The 22491-nt window shown below is 47.1% G+C and overlaps 1 protein-coding gene across 2 annotated transcripts in view; it reads right to left on the bottom strand.

Annotated features, from left to right (window-relative positions):
* Positions 1-22491, bottom strand: part of TAOK3 (TAO kinase 3) — a 76185-nt gene that overhangs the window by 2772 nt on the left and 50922 nt on the right. For both annotated transcript variants that reach the window (XM_027696682.1, XM_027696684.1), the window contains 5 exons: positions 13937-14071; positions 5240-5476; positions 4542-4670; positions 3399-3602; positions 827-1066 (listed from right to left, as the gene is read on the bottom strand). In XM_027696682.1, coding sequence (XP_027552483.1) covers positions 827-1066; positions 3399-3602; positions 4542-4670; positions 5240-5476; positions 13937-14071 — 945 coding nt within the window. The remainder of the gene's footprint in view (positions 1-826; positions 1067-3398; positions 3603-4541; positions 4671-5239; positions 5477-13936; positions 14072-22491) is intronic.

Genomic DNA, 22491 nt, shown 5'->3' with positions numbered 1-22491 from the left:
CCTATGGGGAAGCTGCAGATCTGAAAACTAGCAAGGGTGTGACAGAGTGACAGCAATGTGCCTTCTCCCTGGTGACCAGTGACAGGACCTGAGGGAACAGCTGGAGCTGTGCCAGGGGAGGTCAGGATGGATACTAGGAAGAGGTTCTTCCCCCAGAGGCTGGTTGGGCACTGACCAGGCTCCCCAGGGCAGTGGCCACGGCCCCAAGGCTGCCAGAGCTCAAGGAGTGTTTGGACAATGCTCTCAGGCACACAGAAGGATTGTTGGGGTATCCTGTGCAGGGCCAGGAGTTGGACTGGATGATCCATGTGGGTCCCTTCCAGCTCAGGATATTCCATGATTCTATGACACTGGGAGGAGGAAGAGGCCTCTCCTACAGGGAGCAGCTCAGAGGTCTGTGACCAACCTGCAGCCGAACTGGGGCAGCGCACAGTGCTCAGCACACCCATGTCCTCTCTCCTCTCCTCTTAAAGCAGCACCCAACCCCTCTCCATATCGAGGTTTCCATGCTGACACCAGTGAGGGCCTGAACAAAGCACAGCTCCTCAGAAGCAAATTCTGTAACACTTTTCTCAGAACTGGACTATTTTTACCCAGCAGCCTCAATTAGCACAGCACCTAAAAAATCCTCCCTGAGCTCTGTGCTGTCACAGCCCACAACTTCCTTACACAGAGCAGCCCTGTGCAAAGGGAAGGGATGCAAGGGAGAGCACAGGGTGTGGAGAGCAGCGGTCCCACAGCGCGGATGAGGCAGCCAAGCACGGCCCTGCCTGCCTGGCAGGACAGAGGCAGGAGGAGGAGGAGGAGGAAGGAAAGCTCCCGGCACCTTCAGGTTCTTTGGTTGCTGCCGGAGCTCCATGAAATGCTTCCTGTGCAGCTCCCGCTCCCGCCGCTTGTTGTATTCCAGCTGGTTCTCGAGCTCAGTCTGGTGCTGCAGCCGGATCAGGTCCATGCGCAGCTTCTGCAGCGTGTGCAGCTGCCGGTACTCCAGCTCGCGCGTGGACTCGTCGTGCCGGATCAGCATCGCGTGCTCCATCTCCTTCTGCGTCCGCTTCTTGTTCAGCTCCTGCACCAGAGCACAGGGAAGGGCTCAGCAGGGATGGATTCTCCACCTGGAGATGCTGCAGTCGAGGTCACGAGGCCGAGTGTCCTGGTCACTCGTCTACATGACACTGATCACTTCGCGTGTCACAGGGGAACACAAACCCAGCAGCAGCATGGGGATGCTAACAGTGACCTCCATCCACCCATCCACACATCTACCCATCCATCCATCCAGCAGCTCCGGGATGGCCCTGGGAGTCCCCAGCAGGTGGCACTGGGACCCCACACAAGCCGTCTGTGACTGCTGAGAATCACAGCAGCTTTTAATAAATACAGCTCAGGGCTGGTGGCACTGACAGAACTGAGGGCTCTTGTTGTCTGGTTTAAATTCCCCTGTGCCCCTGCTTGGCACTGGAATGAGGCTGCTCCTATATCACTTGCATGAGAACGGCCAAAGCAGCAGTGAAGGGCTCCAACACCACCTCAGGTGAGAAAAAGAATAGTCCAAGGTGGGTTTTGGCCCAAGGTGCAGCACATTTTGAAACTGAGGACAGAACCCAAGGCTCACCGGGTTTCACAGTGTGCACTAAAGCTCTGCACAGTCCAGGATAACCCACACTGAGCTACAAGCCAAGGAAGGGGGAGACACCAGTTCCCTCCTTGATAACTGCCTGTATTTCTGCCTCAGTGTATCAGCCACAACCTGTGGAGCACAGAGCTGACTCCAGCTCAGTGGCGCTGCGATTCCAGCTGTACCCCTTGCTGATACTTGGAGCCCTTCACAGATGGTCTGCTGGTACATCCCAGATCCAGCCCTCAGGTTTACAACCTCACTGCTCCATGCTGGAGTCAGACAGGCACAGCGGGGCTGCCCCACACCACACGCAGTGCCTGGCCTGGGGAGGGCCCAGTGCTGCCTCAGCCTAATGAGTTTCTGCAGGAGAAGCAAAAGAAAATTTAATTATTCTGAGCTGTTGCTCACACGTTGTAATCCTGTTGTGTCTCTCAACAGCAGCACCTGCAAACAGGCACTTCAGCCCCTCTGGCTGCTACAGCTGGGACAGGTTTGAGCTGAGAGGATGGGCAAGGAAACAGGGCCTGGGCTTGTCTCTGCCTTCTTGGCCATAAGGGTGTTGCGTGTCTTTACATTTAAGAAAAATTCCCCCCCCAGCCAAGATTAAAAATGAGATCATTTTCCAACGGCACAAAGGCAGCTGGGACACTGAACAGGCTGTGGCACGTTTGTCTTCATCTCAGGACAGCTCAGCCTCTCTCCAGCCCATTCCACACCTGATTTCAGTTCACACGGCACGAACACACACAGTCACTCCACTCCTCTCAAACACTTTCCCACCTGCACAAAAAGAACCTCCGTGGCTACTTAAAAATATCATGAAAGCCACATTCTGAAAGTGTTATTTACTTCAGGTGTCTGATCCAGTGTATTTAAAGTAGTTAGCAGGGGTTTAATTTTCAGGACATAAACAATCAGATCATTCTGAAAATTATTAGGTCCCTCTTAAGAGCTTAAATGCAGGAGCTCAGGGGGGTGTTCGCCGGTTAAATGCCACACTAGGTAACTGAACTCTGTTCTCACCCCTGCTCTTACATGCTGTGATAAGGGTGCCCAAATCTGATTTTTCACAGTCATTCATTCTCTCAGTGTGCCTGAGTTGAGATGTCTGGATGTGATTTGCAAAGCAGCTGAGCAGCCCCAGGCACATCTGAAGTCAAGGGCGGCAAAGCTCTGAACAAGTGAAAAGTATGCTGGAAAATTTGATGGTAGCAGGCCAAGTGCAATTAGAAATTTTTGACCATTCCTCACTCAGTCTTCACTAAAATACCCTCTTATTTGATAGTCTTCATCCAAAAATAACATTAATGAAGAATTCAGGTACTACAGAAAAATCTACAAGTGGCAACTCCTTCTCCAAAGTGGTATTTGACCACAGGCAGTAACTAATGAGGGAAAGCAGGATGGGAACAGCTCCTCCTTAACAAACTACTGCCCCATCCCACAGCTCTCTGTGGCACAAACTGCCCTGTGCTGCGAAGGCAGCCCAAAGGATCCCCCAAAATCCAACACCTGGGAGCTCAGATGAGGCATCTGGCCTGGGGTGGGTGTCCCACATCATGTTTCTGTCTGCCAGTCAACGATGCCCCCCCTCCTCAGCTAATCAAAGCAGCCACAGCTGTGTGGAACACTATTCCCCACAGCTTTTCCCCCACTTTTTTTCCCAGTTCTGCTTAGCAACTGGACACGTGAAGATCTAACCTCAGTCAGCAGCTGTTTTAGAGACATGGAGCTAAAGCAGCTAAAGAAATGCTGGGAAAGGAAGTGAGGAGTGCCATACTTCCCGAATGTTCTGCTGCTCCATCTCGTGCCTCTTGATCATCGTTTTTCTCTTGAAGGAACGGCAGTTTTTGTCGTAGTAGAGTCTCTGCTGGCTGAGAAGTTGGGCCTCCTCTTCAGCCTGTGTGTGCTGCAGGTTCTCTTTATGTTTGGATATTCTTTCTTGCTTCTCTTTCTTGGGCGTGCTGTGGTCCTCATTCATTTCCTGCAGGGTCAAAACAAGGCTCCCCTCAGGATCATGGTCACACAGGGCTTGCAGGAGTCACTGGATACTCTCTTGCCACTCAGGACCCCAAAATCCTGCTACAACACCAGGTGCCAGCAGAACCAGACCCATCACCCGGCCATGCCCAGCCCTGCTGCCTCCAGAGTTATGACCCACACCAAGAGGAGGAAAATTAGCCATTAAACACAAACATTTTGGGGAGTGAACAGCACAGAGAGGAAAGAGAGTCACACACCACTGCAGGGGAGGCTCTGGCTGCCCAGGAGGGAGGCCAGGTCAAACCCCTCAGATCCCTTCCCAGCTCTGTGCCTGCTTTACAAACAGTCCAGCCTGGGTTTAAAATTTTACTTCAACAGGTCTCATGCCTGGTTCTCTATAAATCACAAAACAGGGCTCCTTGCTATTCATTTTCTCACCTTTACATTCTTAACAGCAAATTATTTTTGCAGTGTGGTGGGGACACTAGTTAAATAATGCACCTTGGCACAGATCAGCCATATACTATATTTTTATACATACTTCTTTTTCTAATACATATAAGTGATCATAGGGCTTTTAGTCAAGGGACACTGAATGGCTGCTCTGATTACTTACACCTTAAATAAAAAAAAAACAGATGAGGAGAAAGGGGAAGAAGAATTCACTTCTCTGTGAAGTCCCATTTTCCCTCATCACCCTTGGTTTCAAAGATTCTGCTCTACAGCAAGTTATGAAGGCACCTCTAGCACCCTCAGAGATTCTTCTGAAAATGCTGCCAGATGGTCCCAGTTCCTGAAATTTTATTTGCTGAGCATCTAAATTTGCTTCCAAGCCTGACAGTATCCCTTAAACCCCTGGGCTGGCCCTGGTTTATCAAAACCAAAGACTGGCTTGTGTTCATTCCACACCCCTTCAGCCCTGAAAATGAGGGTTTCTTGCCTCTTTAATCTTTTCCTTGCAAAGCTTGTATTGTTTCTTCTGACTTTCTAAAAAGGTCGCCAGGTCTTTCTTTTGCTGAGCCAAAATCTGTTGCTGGAATTTCTTTTCATCTGCTGCAGCTGCCTTTGCCTGCAAGGTACAGAGAGGAAAAAAATAACAGAGAAACAAAGGGCGAGTGAGTAGGTACAGAATCCAGCACAGATCAGTCTTGTGCTGTGTTTTTTGGTCATTCCTCCCTCACTGTGCTAAACAAAGCCATGAGCATTAAGCCACAGGAAAACTGCTTGCACTGAAAATCCACGATGGCCATATAAATGTAAGAGTTTTCTTGTGCTTCCTATCTCCCCACCAAAACCACCCCAGGAGGTACAACCCCACTAATTCACCGCGTGGATTAACATGTTGATTTTTAAACAGAGCGAGGAGCAGCAGCAAGGTTTGTCATCCCCTCAGCCATGGGGCAAAGCTCCTACAAGGTCCCCACAAGGATCTGCAGTCCCTCTTTTCCAGCTGTCACTGGCTGTGGTACTGGTGGATGCCAATGGAGTGCCCATCATCCAGAAGGATGACTTGAGGCTGGTTCACCAAACCGGCCGGGGCAGCTCTGGACAGTGACCACACAGAGCACGTGGGGTTGAAGCAGCAACTCCCACAACCTCCTCTTACCTGGACTCACCTCTCCCTCCAACCCCACTCACCTCCTTGTCCATCACAGCCACCTGCTTCTTGGCCAGCTTCTCCAGCTCGATGGACGAGTTGTTGGCGTGTGTCTCCACCTCCTTCTGCAGCTTGAGGCGGTGCTCGTCCATCTCGGCCTTCAACTTGTTTTCCAGGGCGATCAGCTGCTTCTGGTGCTGGCGCCGCATCCGCTTATATCCTGACATCTGTTCCCGCAACTCGTTCTCCTGCTCATGCTCATGGATCTGTCTTGTAACCTGATGGCAGGGAAAGGGGAAGAAGTGCTGCATGGCCTTCCTTTCACAGACAACTTGTCTCCATGTTGGAGCTTTACCTGTTACCCGGGCCCTGCTTTGCCGTCCTCTCAGAGAGCAACTTTCAGGGAATGCTGCTCCAGGTTTCAGAGGTGCTGAAACATAAGGTTTCTCTCTCCTGATTTTTAGCCCCCCACCTTTTCCTAAGACTGTTATGTGTGTTTTCATTAATGCAGCAGAAAATGCCATGTTACAAATAAAGGAAGTTACTGGTTATTTATCACTCCAGGAAACATTGGAGGAGATCTGGAAACAAAGGTGGCTGATGGACAACCTTCTTCAGACACAGGGGAGAACTTTTTTCAGACACAGGACTCAAATCCTGAGCGTGACATGGACTTACAAGATGGGATCCATTTTAAGAACCCCTCAACCAACCCTTTCTTTCCTTCCTCCTCAAGAAATGCCCCAATGCCAATTCAGTCCCTCAACACCTATTTCCTGCTATGAGTAGCCTCCTTCAAAATTTCTCCTTAAAATTCAAGAGGATGGCAGACTGAGCTCATTCCCTCCTAGAATTGAAAGTTTTCTAACAAGGGAACGCTGTTCTGGAACTGTGTGCTCTTAACAAGATTGATCAGATGGTCTAAGCAGATTTTAAACCCTGCTCAGCTGAAACAAACTCACAAGTTCCACATTCATTTCCATGCCCAAGTGTATCCATATGAAAGGAAGGCAAAAAAAAAACCCCAACCACCCAGTAAGTCGTGCCAAAAATGTTCAGGAAAAAAATGCAAATGGTGATGCTTCCATTTCAAAAAAAGAAAAGTGTCTAAGAATGATTTTTATTTTTTTAAAGACAGTCTCAGGAACGTCACACATAAAGATCTGCTCATCCTTTTTATGACCTGGGAGCCAAAACTGGAGCCCCTGATTCTATGTGAGGGGATGTCTGCTTTTGTGCTGAAGTGTGAAGCAAAGAGCTCAGCCCTTTGAAGGTGATCGGTGACACTTTACAAACCAAGAGCCCTTCCTGCAGCCTGCAAGAGCCCAGCCTTGCTGATGGATTCCTCCAGAGCAGCCCAAAAAACTGGCCTCTACTACAGGGCTGCTGTCACTTGAAGGCAGTTTTTCAAGGATTTTCAAAGTTCAGACAGAGGATGGGATGTACCTACACACCTGAGGAGGTTCAGGTTCAACAGAAGAGCAGCTGCTTGGTAGAGCAGTAAATCCAGAGCTGTTGCTGGCAGCCCTGTGCTCCAGGACCAGGAGGTGACAGGAAGCACTGATCAAGTAAGAGCTCTGAAATCACCAGGCAAGATTAACACCCCAACTGATGTCACCCAAGGCAGGCAGCTTGTGCCACCTCTCTCAGCTCAAATGACTCCCAGCACTTGGGAGGAGTGTGAAGAGGAGCTCAGGAAGAGTCTCCCAAAGCCTTCACCTTGGAACAGATTAACAGCAATTTACAGCAAATAGGTGCCAACCAAGAAAACTATTGCCAGAGCCCCAGGAGAGAAATGAGGCGTGAAAGGATGAAGGTATGGAAAGGGATGGCCTCTGTCTCCCCCCATCCCTTCCAAAGACAACCCCAGAGGGAAAAGGAAATGTCTGATGGCAAAGAAACCAAAGGATCAGCCTGTCTAGAGCACTGTGTCAGACCAGGGATGGTGGTGGATTAGCGAGGTCAAGCATCCACCACGAGGTAAGAGATGATGTGTAAATCACACCCTCCTTGTGCAAGGAATTTCAGGATGTGCTTTTGAAGTTGACTGGATTAAAAATACACTTACACCTCAGCAACTGGTATAACAGAGCAGCCTTCAAATGCCTGGGACTAGGTAAGAGAACAGATCTCAGCCAGCCACCAGGAGCGTGTGAGATTGTAGGAATGACCATGGAAACACAAACACGGCGTTAGCCCTGTGCATTCCTACAGTTCAGAAAGCTTTTGGTTTTTCCAAGAGTACCAAGGACAGCCACACTTTGCACAAGCTGGGAAGTGTTTGTAGGAACTGGCACACTTCAGTCAAGTAAGTCAAGAGTAAGATCTCTGCCAGAAGCTTCCAGGTGAGGACAGTTCCTCTGAGAAGCCACCCAAGTTGATTACCAGAGACAGATGCCAGGTAAGACAGGCAACCCCCCCCCCACTTCACACATGCCATTTACCATGTCAAATGACACCCAGCATGGGGAGAACAGACTTGGTCAGGCACTTGCAGAGACACGGGAACCTCCATGCAGCAGCAGCAGATCTTCCTGGATGTGCTATTTTTGAGGCCCAGCCCTGTTGTGAGCAGTGGGACGCTCTGCACGGCACACTCCGTTCCCAGGAGTTGGCAGAACAAAGCAAACAGCAAGAGCACAAGAGAAAAATGGATCTAGGAATCCTCTAAGAACTTCGCCAGTCTCCCCTTTGGTCTGATCTCTAATGAGATGCAGAACATGCACTTGTTTTATTTACAGCAAAAATCATTAACTTTTATCCTCTTTTTTTCTTTTCACCCCATTTCCAGTTTTGCTCAGCTTTATCATGACAAGAATTCCATCTTGGAAAGATTTCCCATTAAGTCTGGGATATTTATCCCTAACAATAGGATGCAATTCCTAATTATAAGCTTAGCTGATAAGGCCTTTCAGATGATGAGACATTAAAAAGTCTGAAGAAAACAAAAAGTGGCTTTTCATTCCTGAAGATGAGTGAGGAGAACAGCAGACTTGGTGGTCATCTCATAGATTTAATGCCTGCATTCAGGTGCTCATGATGAGGACTTAATTCATCACCATAATCTCCAGTCAAGCCCAGTGCTCTTCAGGACTGACTTCGAAGACAAAGTCTGCACATGGTGATCTCAGGGATGGATGGATTTGGAAGGAATGAACATTAGTCACTGAACATGCCCAGTTCAGCACCAGAGAAGTCCTTCAGACTAAGCATGAATGAATAAAGGATTATGGCTTTAAAGATTAAGCCCCTAATGAATGAACAGCTCCAGCAACCATATTAAAAAGGAAATTGGGGGAAGTTCCAGTAATCACCTTTCTGGTGTTCTTAGACAACGACGCTTGGAACTCCATGAACTATTCAGAATATCCTGAGCTGGAAGGGCCCCACAAGGAACATCAAAATCCAACCCCTGACCCTGCACAGACACCCCAACAATCCCACCCTGTCCCTGAGAGCGTTGTCCAAACCCTCCCGGAGCTCTGGCAGCCTTGGGGCTGTGCCCACTGCCCTGGGGAGCCTGGTCAGTGCCCAACCACCCTCTGGGGGAAGAACCTTTCCCTGAGATCCAACCTGACCCTGCCCTGACACAGCTCCAGCTGTTCCCTGGGTCCTGTCACTGGTCACAGAGAGCAGAGGTTGGTGCTGCCCCTCGGGAGGAAGCCTCCAGCCATAACCCCGTAGATTAGGATGGGGAAAAAGATGACAACTGAACTGCTCGTTGCCAAATCTGTTCTGCACATAACCAGAAAATGTCAGGATCCTTCACAGCAGAAAGCTGCAGTTTCCTGGAGCTCTCTCTGCAGCACACAATAATCAATCAGGTCACCAGCAGAACCAAAAACCTGTACAAACCAGAACAGCTTTTATTAAGGTATGACATTTTCTCAGTTTCTTATCTCTCTGTATCTTTGGCACACAGAACTGAGAAGAGAGATGTCTTTTCCAACCTACTCCCACAGGCAGTTCACTTGCCATAAAATCCAAACTTTCTCTCTTTCACCCCTCCAAGATTTTTGCTTTACATAAGGGAGTTGAGCTCACAACTTCTCCTCCAAACCAGCAGCTGTTCAGAGTTTCTTTTTCTACATTGTTTAACCAAGACACTGAACCCTTTCCTAAAGGACAGTTATTCTCACCTCTTGATAACCAAAATACTGAGCTCCTCTGTGCTGGATGAAGCAGAGCACTGAGCAAGACTCCACCAGCAGCTTCTCAGAGCAAAAGAAGAACTTAGAGATGAGAAAGAACAAGTTCAGAAATTTCAGAGCAAAGGTCTACCAAGGCATCAGCCTGATGAGTCCATTTGGAGAAACTCAACCCTCTGGAATAAGAAGTCATTGCTTCAGCAGAAAAGGGTGCAAGGGAACAGCTTCATGTGAAGGTACCTGGTTTGGGAGCCAGGCTGCCCTGGTGGCACTGTCCTGGCTACATCCAGGGAACCCTGCTCACATGGATGTGGACATTTGGCTCTGCAGACCCTGGAGATCACATCCTTCTTCTGCTGGCATTTGGATTTCAAAGGGAATGCCAAGGCCTTTGAAACAGTGTCCACACTGTCTGATCTCTCTAGGAACTCAGATGTCACAGATGTCAGGAAGAAATCCTTCCCTGGGAGGGTGGGGAGGCCCTGGCACAGGTTGCCCAGAGAAGCTGTGGCTGTCCCATCCCTGGAAGTGTCCAAGGCCAGGTTGGACAGGGCTTGGAGGAACCTGGGCTAGTGGAAGGTGTCCCTGCCCATAGCAGGGGGTGGAATGAGATGAGTTTGAAGGTCCCTTCCCACCTAAACCATCCTGTGATTCTATGATGACTTCATGAAGCTTTAACTATTTGATCATTTAATTTGAGAACTGCAAAAGCAGCTTTTGAGGAGATGCATGAGGAAGTGGGGATTTAAGGGGTCAAGCTTGAAAGGCACCCAGAAGTGCAGATCAATGCATCTCTGAACACATTTAAAGAACAACTTCCACTTGAAAATATGCATATGTGTAGTGTTATCACCATGCAGAACCTCTGCCCTTCTTTTTAAACACAAGCTTGCTGAGCTTCAATGCTTAGATTTCTAGTTGTAACTTTTAATTTATGGATCATTGATAGTCTGCAAAAGAATATGGAGATGTGGTAGGTACCTGATCTCCATTTCAGATGGGAACTTTCCCTGCAACAGCAGAAATATGCAGGGTATTTTCCACCACTGTTCCATGTGAGTGATGGTTTCTGTTACCACAAAAAAATGATTAAAGAGAAAAGTGATCTTGGAAAAAAATGACTATTAAAATTGATGATTGAATTATGACCAAAGTTAAGCTCCTTCAATTTTCTAACCCACATTTGCTCATTTTTTTCTTTAACCTGAGTAATATCAAGGCACTCCTGAAAGACTGGAAAGGTACATTCACAGCCTGTTTCTTTGGGGATAGTTCTTTTCACTGTTTTCTCTGGAAGTCTGTCCAGTTTGCTTCTGATTCACATGATGCTTCTGCAGAGCAACAGGGCAGGGGAATCAGTCTGAAGATCACTGGGTCATCTGGAGTGTTCAGCTGCCTAATGTGAGTTCTCCTGTGACCCCTGCACTCGCTGAAACTGCTTCAGCTTGGTTTTGGAAAGAGATCCAGCTTCCTTTCAGCAATGCCAGTCTTCCCTCCATCTGCAATATCCTGATCTAAGGGTGAATAACAAGGAATTGAGGCCCCCAGACCCTGGAACAGGGTGGAGTGCACCGCCAGGAACAGCTGTGGAGTGAACAGCCCCCAGACTTGGTGCTTTTCTTCTATCCCACTGCCCTGCTTTCATGTTGGAGGGTGGTGTTCAGCAAATCCCATAAAAAGAAGTTTTTACACCCAAATACCACCCCATACTATTGAATCTGGGGTCAGAACTCCCATTTTCTGATTCTCTGCAATACAAGCCACCTGATGCTCCCAAGTGCACAACCTTCCTGTGCCCGGGAAGGTGTTCCCAGCTGCTGAGAAACCCACTGATGGGCAGCAGCAAGGATGTAGAGAACCATCAAAGCTTGCTTTTAAAACACTGTGGGATCTTGGACATCCATTCACACAGGAATAATCCTTTCCAGATGCCATAGAAAGAGTAAATTAACACGGAGAGGTGAATAACGTCTGAATTTCTGATCCGCGCTGTAAATTCCAGACACCTTTCGGTCATTCCCAGCTCCATGACTGACCCTGCCCTTTCCATAGATATTTCAGCAGGAGGCAGGAAGGCTGGCAGAAGTTTTCCCTCGGCCACAGGAGCAGCAGCTTTTGGCATCACTGCCCACTGACATCACCCAGGCACTGAGTGGTGACCGAATCCACAGCGACAGGAAAGTGTTCTGACACCACGTGGGCACCTCAGACACAAGCACTGGCACCCAGGTTCTGTGCAATAGGTTTAAACTTGGGGTTTTTTTCCCCTCCCTCTGGATTTCCCTTTTGGAACACAAAGAGGTGGGAATGCAAGGTTATTAAAGGGGAAGCTCATCACAATGAAATATTTCTCTGGTAAACACAGGGAAACTTCTCCCCCAACCATGTAACCCCAGAACCTAAGGACACACCAACACTTCCTGGAGTACCAAGGTTGGGAACTTCCCTCTACACTTGGAAGGGGATATATGTGTGTGTGTGTGTGGTGGGGACAAGAGGGCTTTTGCAAGACACATAATTCCATGTGCTTTTCCAAAGGCCTGCTGGCCAATTTAGGAGTTAATGAGTGTGATTCCCACTCCCCCAAAGACACTGTGCTGTGCAGGTACTGCCCACCTGAGGTGTGCACCCAAAGCTCTCCCCATGTGAGCCCAGACACGGTCCCTGTCAGAGCACGTTCCACAGAAAACCCAAAAAAGAGAAGTTTTCCCAAAAGCCAACCATCTTCCCCACCCGGGATTAATTTTATCTTTATCATCACCTGGTCACCGAAGCAGAGAGATTTAGCAAATCCAAGTGACTAAGGAATTAAGGCAGACACAGTCCCAGCCCCACAGGAGGCTGCCATGGGATTTAGGAGTGACCTTGCGACACGAGCTGTCTTCCCCAGAGGTCTGGCAACACCTCACAGTCCATACTTTCATTAATTCCCAAAGGGATCTGGTCATGCAGTCCCTCCAAGCCACCCAAGTAGCCCCAGGGGTGACATATTCAAGGAAGACAGGAGTTATGGACTCTGCTGCTCAGGCAGGACAGAAGGTGCAGCAGCTTTCCACAGGGAGTAAAAGAATATGAATATATTCAACACACATATCAATTTATCAATGAAATTGTATGTATGTTTGGAGTATGATACTTGAGTCATTCATCATTTCTTCCCTCCAGCCAACCTAACTGGGTCCTACTTTTATCTGCTGAGTGCAGGCAATAGTGCTGGCACTGCCCTGGGTGCAAACACACACACACAAAAGGGAAAAATTCCCAGGGCAGAGGGTCTCCAGGAGACCAGGAATCATTGCCTGTGCCAGGTGTGCTGCATGAAGTCCTTTAATACACACATTTCTAGGTCACTCCTTAAACTGGGGGGGAGCAGGGAGGGAAAGGGGAGCAGGGGACACCAGCCTGGGGAGCACTCAGGGTACGGGGACCCCAAAGCACACCTGCAAAGGATGGGACTTGGATGCTCCCAGGAATGCCACAGCATTATTTTAGATTTTAACAGCAGCAGCAGCAACAATCACACAGGAAAATTTTGGCTGCTGGCACTGCTGCTGCTTTTTTCCCTCCCCTCACAACCTTTTGCTGTGGTCACACTCACACACAAACACATACACTGTGTCTTTTGCAGGCAGGAATGGGAAGGGATTTGGGGGATCAAGAAATGGTGGTATGGAAGGAGAACCCCCACGGTGGAGGGAGGGTGAAGCGGGAAGGGGAGGGCTCGCTGGTGTAATTTCGGGGTTGGTCCAGGATGATGTCATAGCACTGAGCAAGTGCCATGGCCAGACCGTGGGTACTTTCTAACGCTCCCCGTCCATCTGACCTCTAATACCATCGGGCTGAAATATTTAATATGACATTCATTTTAGCTCTGAAAGGCCATTTTTTCAGTGCTCTCCCCCGAAAAGGCTGTTTCCCGACCGCAGCCCGAGGTGGGGGAGGCGGCACACAACTAACTCTTCCGGCACACACCCCTTTCCCTACTACAAAGGCATCCACAGCAATCACATTTGCAATAGTACAAATCTTGATGGATTCATCCCATCCCCCTCCCCTTTGTAAGCCCACAGCCCGCTGTAAGCCCTCTCTCTCCCTTATCGCAGCCCACCAATCCTTCCAAGGGATCAAGCTGGAAAATGCAGTCACGGTACAGTTGCTTGAAATAAATGAATGAATGAAAAAACAGGCAGCGGCTCAGGCGGGCAGCAGGGATCTTATTGTTCCCAAACCCCATCTGCATCTGCACCTCCACAGCGTTTCAGCACCTCTCACACAGCTCATAACACACTTTAAGCACATGCAAATAAATATATTAACAAAAGGGATAGGTGGGAAATGGGGGGGGGGATGAAATGATATTAACTTCGCCCAGGAAGGTGGGTTATCTCGCATACAGTAGAAATGCACAGAGAAATTAAATATATTCCACATTTAGATTTCTCTCTTTCTCACACACACACACAGAGGTAAAAATCTCTTTCAGTGCAATATCCAGTTGCTATGCCAACACCACCAACAGCACAGGGAGGAGAGGGAGGCGATGGGGGCTCGGAGCTGGGGTGGGGTGGGATGGGGTGGGGGGGCTCTTACCAAAGATGCTGATTTGATTGTGGCAAAGCGCTCTCGGTTCCGGTAGTGGAGGGCCTGATTCTGCACTGACTGGGTAGGCCGCACCTCAGGCCTGCGATCCCTGTGGCCCACCTCATCCCTTATAAATACATGATCCTGCAGAAATGGATAAAAACAAGGAGAAAGTCCGGCTGTGCTCTTCCCGCGGCGGCTGCCTCTCTCTCACCCCTCTGTCTGCACAAGCGCGGCTGTAGGAGAGGCATAGTTCAGCTCTCTGCTATTCCCGGCAGCTCCCACCGTACAAAATGAATAAGCAACACATTGCAGCTCGGCTCGGCGCGTCAGCTGATCGCTAGCGGGATGCCTCCGAATCCCTGGATCGGGCTGCCTTGCCTCTCTCTCTCTCTTTTTTTTTTTCCTTTTTTTTTTTTTTTTAAACCTCCAGTATTACATATGTGCGAAAAAAAAAAAGCGGCTGGGGAGCGTGAGGCGGCGCAGAGCGATCGGAGTCCTCGGGAAGGTCGGGTTCAAGCACTGCAACCCAGCGATCCTGGTGAAAACGTGATTCCCATGTCTAGGCACGGAGATGATGTTCCCTTTTAACACAAGAGCAACATCCTGCCTCATTCCCTTCGCCGAGCGGTCTGTCCTCAATAAGGGTTTCTTTGTCCCTTGTTTGCTATCTGCTGTGGGGGACGAGCATCCTGGCTAAATCCACGGCAGGCTGGAGAGGACCAGGAAAGCCTCCGTGACCACTCAGGGATCCTGCTTTCCAGTCATGATCCTGCACAGTTCTAGCACTTTCTCTCCACAGCCCACAAAGGATTTTTTTTTTTTTTTTTCCCTTTTAAAGCAACAGCTCCCAGGTTTTAGCACGAATGGTTCCCGGTGCAGCCTCACTCCTGCTCTCTCTGCCAAGGCTTCGCCGGGAGCGGCTGTGCCTCCCCGAAACGGAGCGGGCAGGGTTTGCAATGGAACAAAGCTCCAGGAGAAACCCTTGGCAGAAAGGCCAGCAAAAAACACCGCCACAATTTTCCTAATTGGGATGGTGACTGCCCTAAGGCTACACCTTTGGGATGGAGCAGCCTTTGGACACCAGGCACATCCCGCTGCCCTCACCACACCCGGACAGCAGCACCCACTCCACAGGGCAGCAGTGATGACACACCTGCCACTCTGTCACCCACCACAGTTCTGTGACTCCCGTCCTCAGCCTCCAGTTCTTAACATTTCCAAGGAAGACTGAGATTCTTCCTGAATTAAATCAAGTTTCCAACTGTCAGGGGTGCAAAATAAAGGCTGCCAGAGCCTCTAAAGACACCACCCCTTGCAGTGAACAGTTGGCTCCATGCATCAAGTGTCTGCAGGTGAGCAGGAGCAGCCCAGTGGTGAGAAACCAGCCACCATGGAGTAGCATCTCCACCAGGACACTGCTGTTATCCCAATGCTCCCTTCCCACTCCGCAGACAGCTGCTTTCCCTCTCTACTGGCCTCAATTTCCAGCTGCTTCTCGCCCAGACCCACACACCTTCAGCCCCTTTCGACAGGATTCTGGAAATGGGTTCAAGCAAAACCCAAACAGGTACAGAAATGCTGATATCAAAAGCTGAACAACACATTGATTGGAAGTGTTTTAAACCCCAAACCTTTCCTCATATCCTTCATTTTGAGTGTTCCTGCTCCACACTCACCTTTCCCCTTGCCTTGCACAGAGAGCACAGCGGCCAAGGCCACCCCTGAGCCTGCACTGGCTCCTCCACACCCACCACAAGGACACAGAATGAGCCAAAACAGTTAAAAAGGACAGTATTCCATAGAAATAGTAGGAACATGGAGTGTAATAAAAAGTCACAGTTCCATTTTATATTGGTCATCCTTATACTGGACATTTGTGGCACTGTCTGACAGAAGGGCAGTTGGGCTGATCTTTGATTTTCAATTTGGGCTTGCTGGTGTGACAGGCAGGGCTCTCAGACTTGCACACATTCCTGAGAAAGGCATATTTTGGCTCTAGAACAGTCATCCCCAAAAAAACTTGATTAAACATTTAAAGTCTAACAGCATCAGTTTAACCAGACTCGTGGCTCCATTGGTAGGACATCAATCCCTAATTTTCCACAGCCTTGCAGCACTTCCACCTCAATAGGTGATAGCAGGTGTAAGGAGGACTCTGTGCAAGGCAATCAGGGATACCCTGGATAAACCAAAACAGTCAGGCTGACCAACATCACTTTTTGGGTTGGTATTTCTACTGATATGCTTTGGAGCCTTCTGGAACAGCAGCCCCCCAGCCAGGCAAGGTCCCTTCCAACCCAAACCATTCCATGATTCTATGAACTGCCAAAGGGAACTTTTTTTACAGGCTGAAACTGGAACAACCTCACCAAAAAGTAACGCTGAATAAAAAAGGCCTGTGGTAAAGATTTATTCAAGATTCACCCACCTGAACCATGGAGGAAACAACAGTACACAAGAGCTACTACTCCTCTACTATAGCTCTGAAATGGAGACAGGACAACTATCACCCATGGTCATTCACAGGGTTCTTAAGGTCTGCTGGCAACATCCCAATGCCTGGACCATGTTCCCTCTCTCCATTGCATTAGTATGGCAGGGGGAATGTGAAATATCAAAACCAGAGAAGCAGCAAATTACTGAAAAAAACCCCAACCCAGATCAAAAACTTCTAAAACAGGCATTCAGATTTTTCAGAATGCTCCAAAACACCCCCTAAAATGACAAGTTGAAATTGCAATTACTGCTTATACAGGAAAATTAATCTGTGATTTACTCTCTGTTATCTAAGAGGTGGATTTTTAGAGGGAAGAGTGTCACCCTGGTCTTGTTTCATGGGACTTCTCGTTACCTCAGTGCAATAAGAAGCTCAGAGCAGAAGTTAACTGCCCTTCAGGAATGCAAATTAACCACATTCTCCATTTCAAATTGAGCTGGGCAAGGAATGGGAACATTCTTTTGCAACTGAGAAAGCCAAAGGACCAAAAAGCTCAGTGGTTGTCCTTGGCACCCCTTAATCTGGGATTTGAGGATTCTGCATCAGGCAGCCATCTACTACTAACTCTCAGCTAAGCCCATGGAACTTTCACAGGCTAAATTCTGTGACATAAATTCTGTGACATAAGTATTTTTATCTGAAAAAGCTGCCACACTACCAGAAATAAAAACACTTGGCATGAACAGTTACCAAGTCTAACAGGTTACACTGCCACAGAGATTGCTAGGAAGAGAAATAAACCCAAGAGCAGCCAGCTCCACCTTCCTCAGATGATGTGACTGATGGCTACTATGACAAACATCCACCTGCAAACCCAGAAAATACATCTCTGTTCTTTTAATTTTATTTTCTTTTGCCAAAAGCTTGCTAAGAGACACTGCAGTCATTTTGCCTTTCAGGTTTTGGCACAGATCAGGAAATTTTGTTTCAAAACTTTCAGCTCCAGATTTGTGGGAAACAAAGACTCAAAACTGGCACCTGAGCTCGAGGTAGTCAATAAGTAAAATCTGACTGAAAGCACCCCAGAAACTCATCAAGTTTGGGTCAGGGTATCCCTCAGCCCCAAATCTGCACTTCAAACCCCTGGTTTGTTTTTAAAGTAATGTATCATCTGTGTGTATTTCACTTGTCATCTGTTTTCTGTCGGGTTTGCAATATTTGCTTTAAGGATGCAACTTTGGGCATACTCAGATCACATTTCACATTAAATCCTTCTATTTAGGGTCAACAATCTGGAATCTTCGACTTCCTACTGAAGGAATAATTTTTTATTCTGATTGTATCATCCAAGTAAACAGCTTCCAGGTTAATCACAACAAATGGGGGTATTTGGTTGGGTGCTGGCTTTGACATTGCTGATCATATTTGCCAGGACAAAAGCCTCCCAAATATTTCTACGGTATTGTCTGACCAGAGATGGTGGAGCTTCCAGTTACTTAAGTGGTGCTTCCAGCTTGGTATCTAAATAGCTGCTCCTGGTGGATTGTCTGAGCATCTCACAATGCACATGAGTTCCTGCTCTGACCATGAGTCTTGCCAAGGTCACCCTGCAGAGTAAGAACCTGGATTTTACTCCCTAGAGTCCATCCCAGTTCTACCACACAGTGTCTTTTCACCCTCCTCACTTAAATAAGGGCCTTATCATCCAAATTCTGACCACCCTGAACCAGCCCAAAGCCAGAACAGCTACACTTTCAGCTCAGAAGGAACAGTCACTACTTGCCCACAGTGGTTTTTGTTATGCACACCAAATAAAACCCTTCACAAACGCTGTTTACACAGCAGGATTCACTAACTGGAAAGGCTGCCAGTCTCCCAGACAAACAGGAAAGGCAATTTCCGAGCCACAGTAAGGACTTCAGTGGAATTGCAGCAAATCCCTGCCTTCTAGGAATTTAAAGAGCAAGGAAAACAACAGTGTGCCATCATTCATCTTAAATACATTGCACTAAATGCCTTGATAATCTACAGAGAGGTTTAAGTATCAAAAAATCTTTCAAGACAAGGTTTCATGTCCCCAACCAGCTTGACTTGATTCCAGAAGGTATGTGAGGGGTCACTGCTGCCAAGCATATGCAAGCCAAAACTAAGTAATTACATAAATATCTCACAGAAAACATCCTTTCCAAGTGGGAATCATAAATCTTGATATGTAGGAGAACACCCTCAGCTTTGCCTCAGCTGTAACTCTTGTAGAGCCACCACACCAGAGCACTCTCCATGCACAGAATTCTCCATGAATGCTGCACATTAATTATGGCAGCAACAGGCAACATGCACAGGGTAATTTAACAGATTTGGGAAGTCACTCAAGTTGCAGCAGTTATTACAGAGCTACCTGATTATTACAGACATTGGGCAGGAATTCGTGATGATCAACTGCAAACATCCTCTTTTCATCTTTTGGTTATAAACTAGGTTTTAATCACAAGGTTTCCCTGACATTTTATTGCCCAAGTTTCAGAAAGTACTGATGATTTTACGGTTGAAGCAAGAACCAGCAACAACTGAGCACTGCAGTTGAGCAAAATAATATTGTAGTGGCTTTTTATTTAGATTAAAGGAGTACAACATTTTACTATTATAGTTTTGTGGAAATAAAATAATAATAAATTCACTGAGGGCAACAAAACATTTCTGGGAAGCCACCTGTGCCCACACTGCCATATAACAGCAGCTGAACAAAGCAGGTGACAAAACATTTGATACATCAACTGATGTCTATAACTCTTATTTTATTGTCTTACTCTGGGAGCCAAACTCTTTATCCTAATTTTTAAGATGAATTAACTGATATTTATCTGCTTTTAAAATCTGGGTTACGTGTCTTTGAAGCCCAGTGTATTTGGAGTTTAACTCCCTGCCCCTTTTTGGCTTTTTTTGGGGGGGATCTCAGATACAGTTGGGTTTGTATTAGAGGTGTCATTTACTTTTCACCTCCCAAACTGTGCCGCTGAACAAGCTCCCAACTGGAGATGGACATGAGAACATGAATCCATTGGGAGGATGACCCTTGGATGGAGAAGCAGAGTTATTTAACTGGCTTCAGAAGAGAGGCTTTAGAACATCAGAACTCTTACACTGAACATACTGAGATGTACATGGCCACCAATCTGAAACCTGCAAGGGGGCAAGGAAAAGCTCCTAGTGGGACAGCTCATCCAAGCTGGACATCTGAATTTCCTGTAAAGAATGTGCTGGTCATTAAGGTATCCTGAGGGAGCAGGCTTTGATCCCAGGGATGGACTGAGATCCCAGGAAGGGAGGATGCAGCCTTCCTGCTCGAGTAGCAGATATTATGGCCATTTTTTTCCTCCCAGGAGTTTAGGACACAGATATAAATTAAATTACACAAAAAGCTACACATTCAATTATGGCTTTTTATTGTTGTTATTATTGTTTTCTTCCTGTCCAGTGATTTTTCTTCCACCCTACCAGTTGTACTCTGCTGACAGGTGGGAGTCACCTTTGCTCTAAGCACAAGTTTAGAACACGGAGCTCTACTGCTGCCCCAAAGCTTTTGTGTCGTGGAAGGGGTGAGGCTGTGCCTGTTTTCCATGGAGGAATTACCCCAAATGCTCTTCTCCACCAGGCAAAACCCAAGCACCTTGGCCATCATGAACTAGTACAGCCAGTGAAAACCAACCAGATCAGAACAGGTCATTTCACTTACCCTGTGACCACAAAACATTTTTGGAAGTTACAGCCAACTAGCAGCTGTTAAAAAAAAGAAAGAAAATGAGTTGTTTACAACTGCTTTTTACTGCATCAGCCTGTTTCTTACGCTTTGCCTCAGGGGGGCTGGTCAGAGACGCCAGGAGGGCTCGGTGCAGATGCCTGAAGCCTCACCCAGCCAAGCACCACACAGCTGATGGTCTGCTCCTGATCTACCCCAGGGCAAGGCCACCCCAGACTGGCTCTCTGAAGCCCTCAAGGCTGGGAACCGGATCTCACACAAGACCACAGGCTCTTCCAACCTACGCTTTAGTTACACACGACATTCTGGGGCTGTGGTCCAGAAAAACTAAAAGGCCTCTCACACTTTGGAGCTTTGAGCCTTAGAAAATATCAACAACCCAGGCCATTTTGCCATCTTGGTCCCTTTACACAGCCTGGTACATCTGGAGGCTGTTAATTAACACATTTGTGGAACAGCACAGTTTTACAGAACACTTTTGATTTGACCCATGTCAAAACTACCTCGTATGTGACCCTATTGCCCACATAATGCAGACAGCTGGCTGATTATGTTCATCAGTATTTTCTTTTTAGCCTTTAGAGGCTGACTAAATGCAAAACAAAAGCTTAGATTAAACTTGAACCCCAGGTTCTTCCCATTTTGTTTGTGCTGGGCTCCAGACTGACACCCAACACTTCACCACAGCTTCATCACACCTCCCAGAAACACAGTTAAAGCACAAGGATAAACTGAAGTCTTGTCAGAACAAGGAATTTTACCTAGAAAATAAAGTGGGATCTATGTGTGTATAAACCCCCTGAAGTGTCCTGCTCCAAATTTAGTTTCTTCATGTGTATTAATATATACATAATATACACATGAAGCAGTTTTCCATTTAAAATTGCACTCACCAAAGTAACAGAGAATAAAAAATCATGTACTAAATTAAAACAATATATTTGCAGACTGGAATACGTCCTGCTGCACACAGTCTAAATCTGCCTTATGCATACATCCAGCTGAGGGGACGATTTTCCAATGCAGAAGGAATCTACTCCACTGCAAGGATCAGCAATTGCAGCCAATTGTTAACTCTTCTGTGAAGACCATCAGTGCAGACCTGGCCTTTGTGCTTCCAAAATTACCCTAAAACACCTTAAGGGATCTACAGGTGATTTCTTTTTCAATAATGTGCAAACCACCCTGTTTTTTTCCAAACCAGGTAAGAACTTCCATGTGGTGTCATGTCTGTGCATCCTACTCAACTGAATGCCTTAATCTCAAGAGGACAGCTATGCAGAATTCTAAGAGGACTGAATTCACAGCATCAGAAATCCTGCACTTTAGAAGTGCCATACAACCATTGTAAAACATAACATTCTTCTTAAAACAAGCAGGAGCTCTTCTCCTTTCACAAATGCCATTTATGTCTGCTGGGAGCAGCTCACATTTTGTTTTCATCAACTGCAATGACACTGAGCAGTAACATTATAACCTACGTGTAAATCAGCCCCTCAAACTCCTATTTTAATGCAGTAGTAAAACTGACTATTTAACAATGTGAAATTAAAGTTAAAACACATTTCTGAACCTACACAAAATGAGAAAGAGCTTCAACTAAAACCACCCAGAACACACATCAGTGGCACTGCTCTTCCTTCAGTACAGTTCCTTGGGCTGGCATTTGGTACCTAACACGTGTTTTTTCAGAGAGGTGAAACCAAAATCTTCTGTAAAGGTGCTTTCAAATGTATTTCAGAAAGATGTAAACCCCTGAAACCTGTGCAACTTATCTGCCAATATCTCTAAATACGTAAGGCCATCTTTTGCTAAAAACCAAGTGTCTCAAAAGCTCCCTTTTGCAGGCACTTCGATATTCAGTGACACAAACACTGTATTTCAGGAGGAAAAACTGCTTACAAATATTTAGTTAGTTAAAACCAGGCTGTCCTGTAACCTTACAAACAAGAAACTCGTGGCTTTCACGCCGCTGTAATGTTTTACCTCCTCTGGCAAAAAGCAAAAACGTACACTTTGAAGTTCCTTGCAAATGCAATCCCACAACCAACCTACATTTTGCTGCCCACTAGCAATTGACACTGCTAAGGCCAAGCCAAAACTATTTTAGTCAAACAAACAGTTGAGATTAGATGCTGACTTACAGCTAGACAACTTCAGCTTGGTACCTAGCACCAAGAAAACGAAAGGCAGCAGATCACAGCATGCAGCAAAAGAGCAGAAAAGCATCGAGTGGAACTTGACTCCAAACGTACCTCGTGGGAAGGGTCCAAAGTTCTGCAAACTTCCACTTCTCATGAGGGAAATCCAAGTGCAATCGGATTTTAATCACGCACTGTGACTGGTAAAGGGTTAGCTGAGCTGCTG

The sequence above is a fragment of the Neopelma chrysocephalum genome, unplaced genomic scaffold (assembly GCF_003984885.1).
Source record: "Neopelma chrysocephalum unplaced genomic scaffold, ASM398488v2 Primary Assembly neopelma1_116, whole genome shotgun sequence".
Lineage (NCBI taxonomy): Eukaryota > Metazoa > Chordata > Aves > Passeriformes > Pipridae > Neopelma > Neopelma chrysocephalum.
This window is presented reverse-complemented; position numbering and strand designations above follow the sequence as displayed.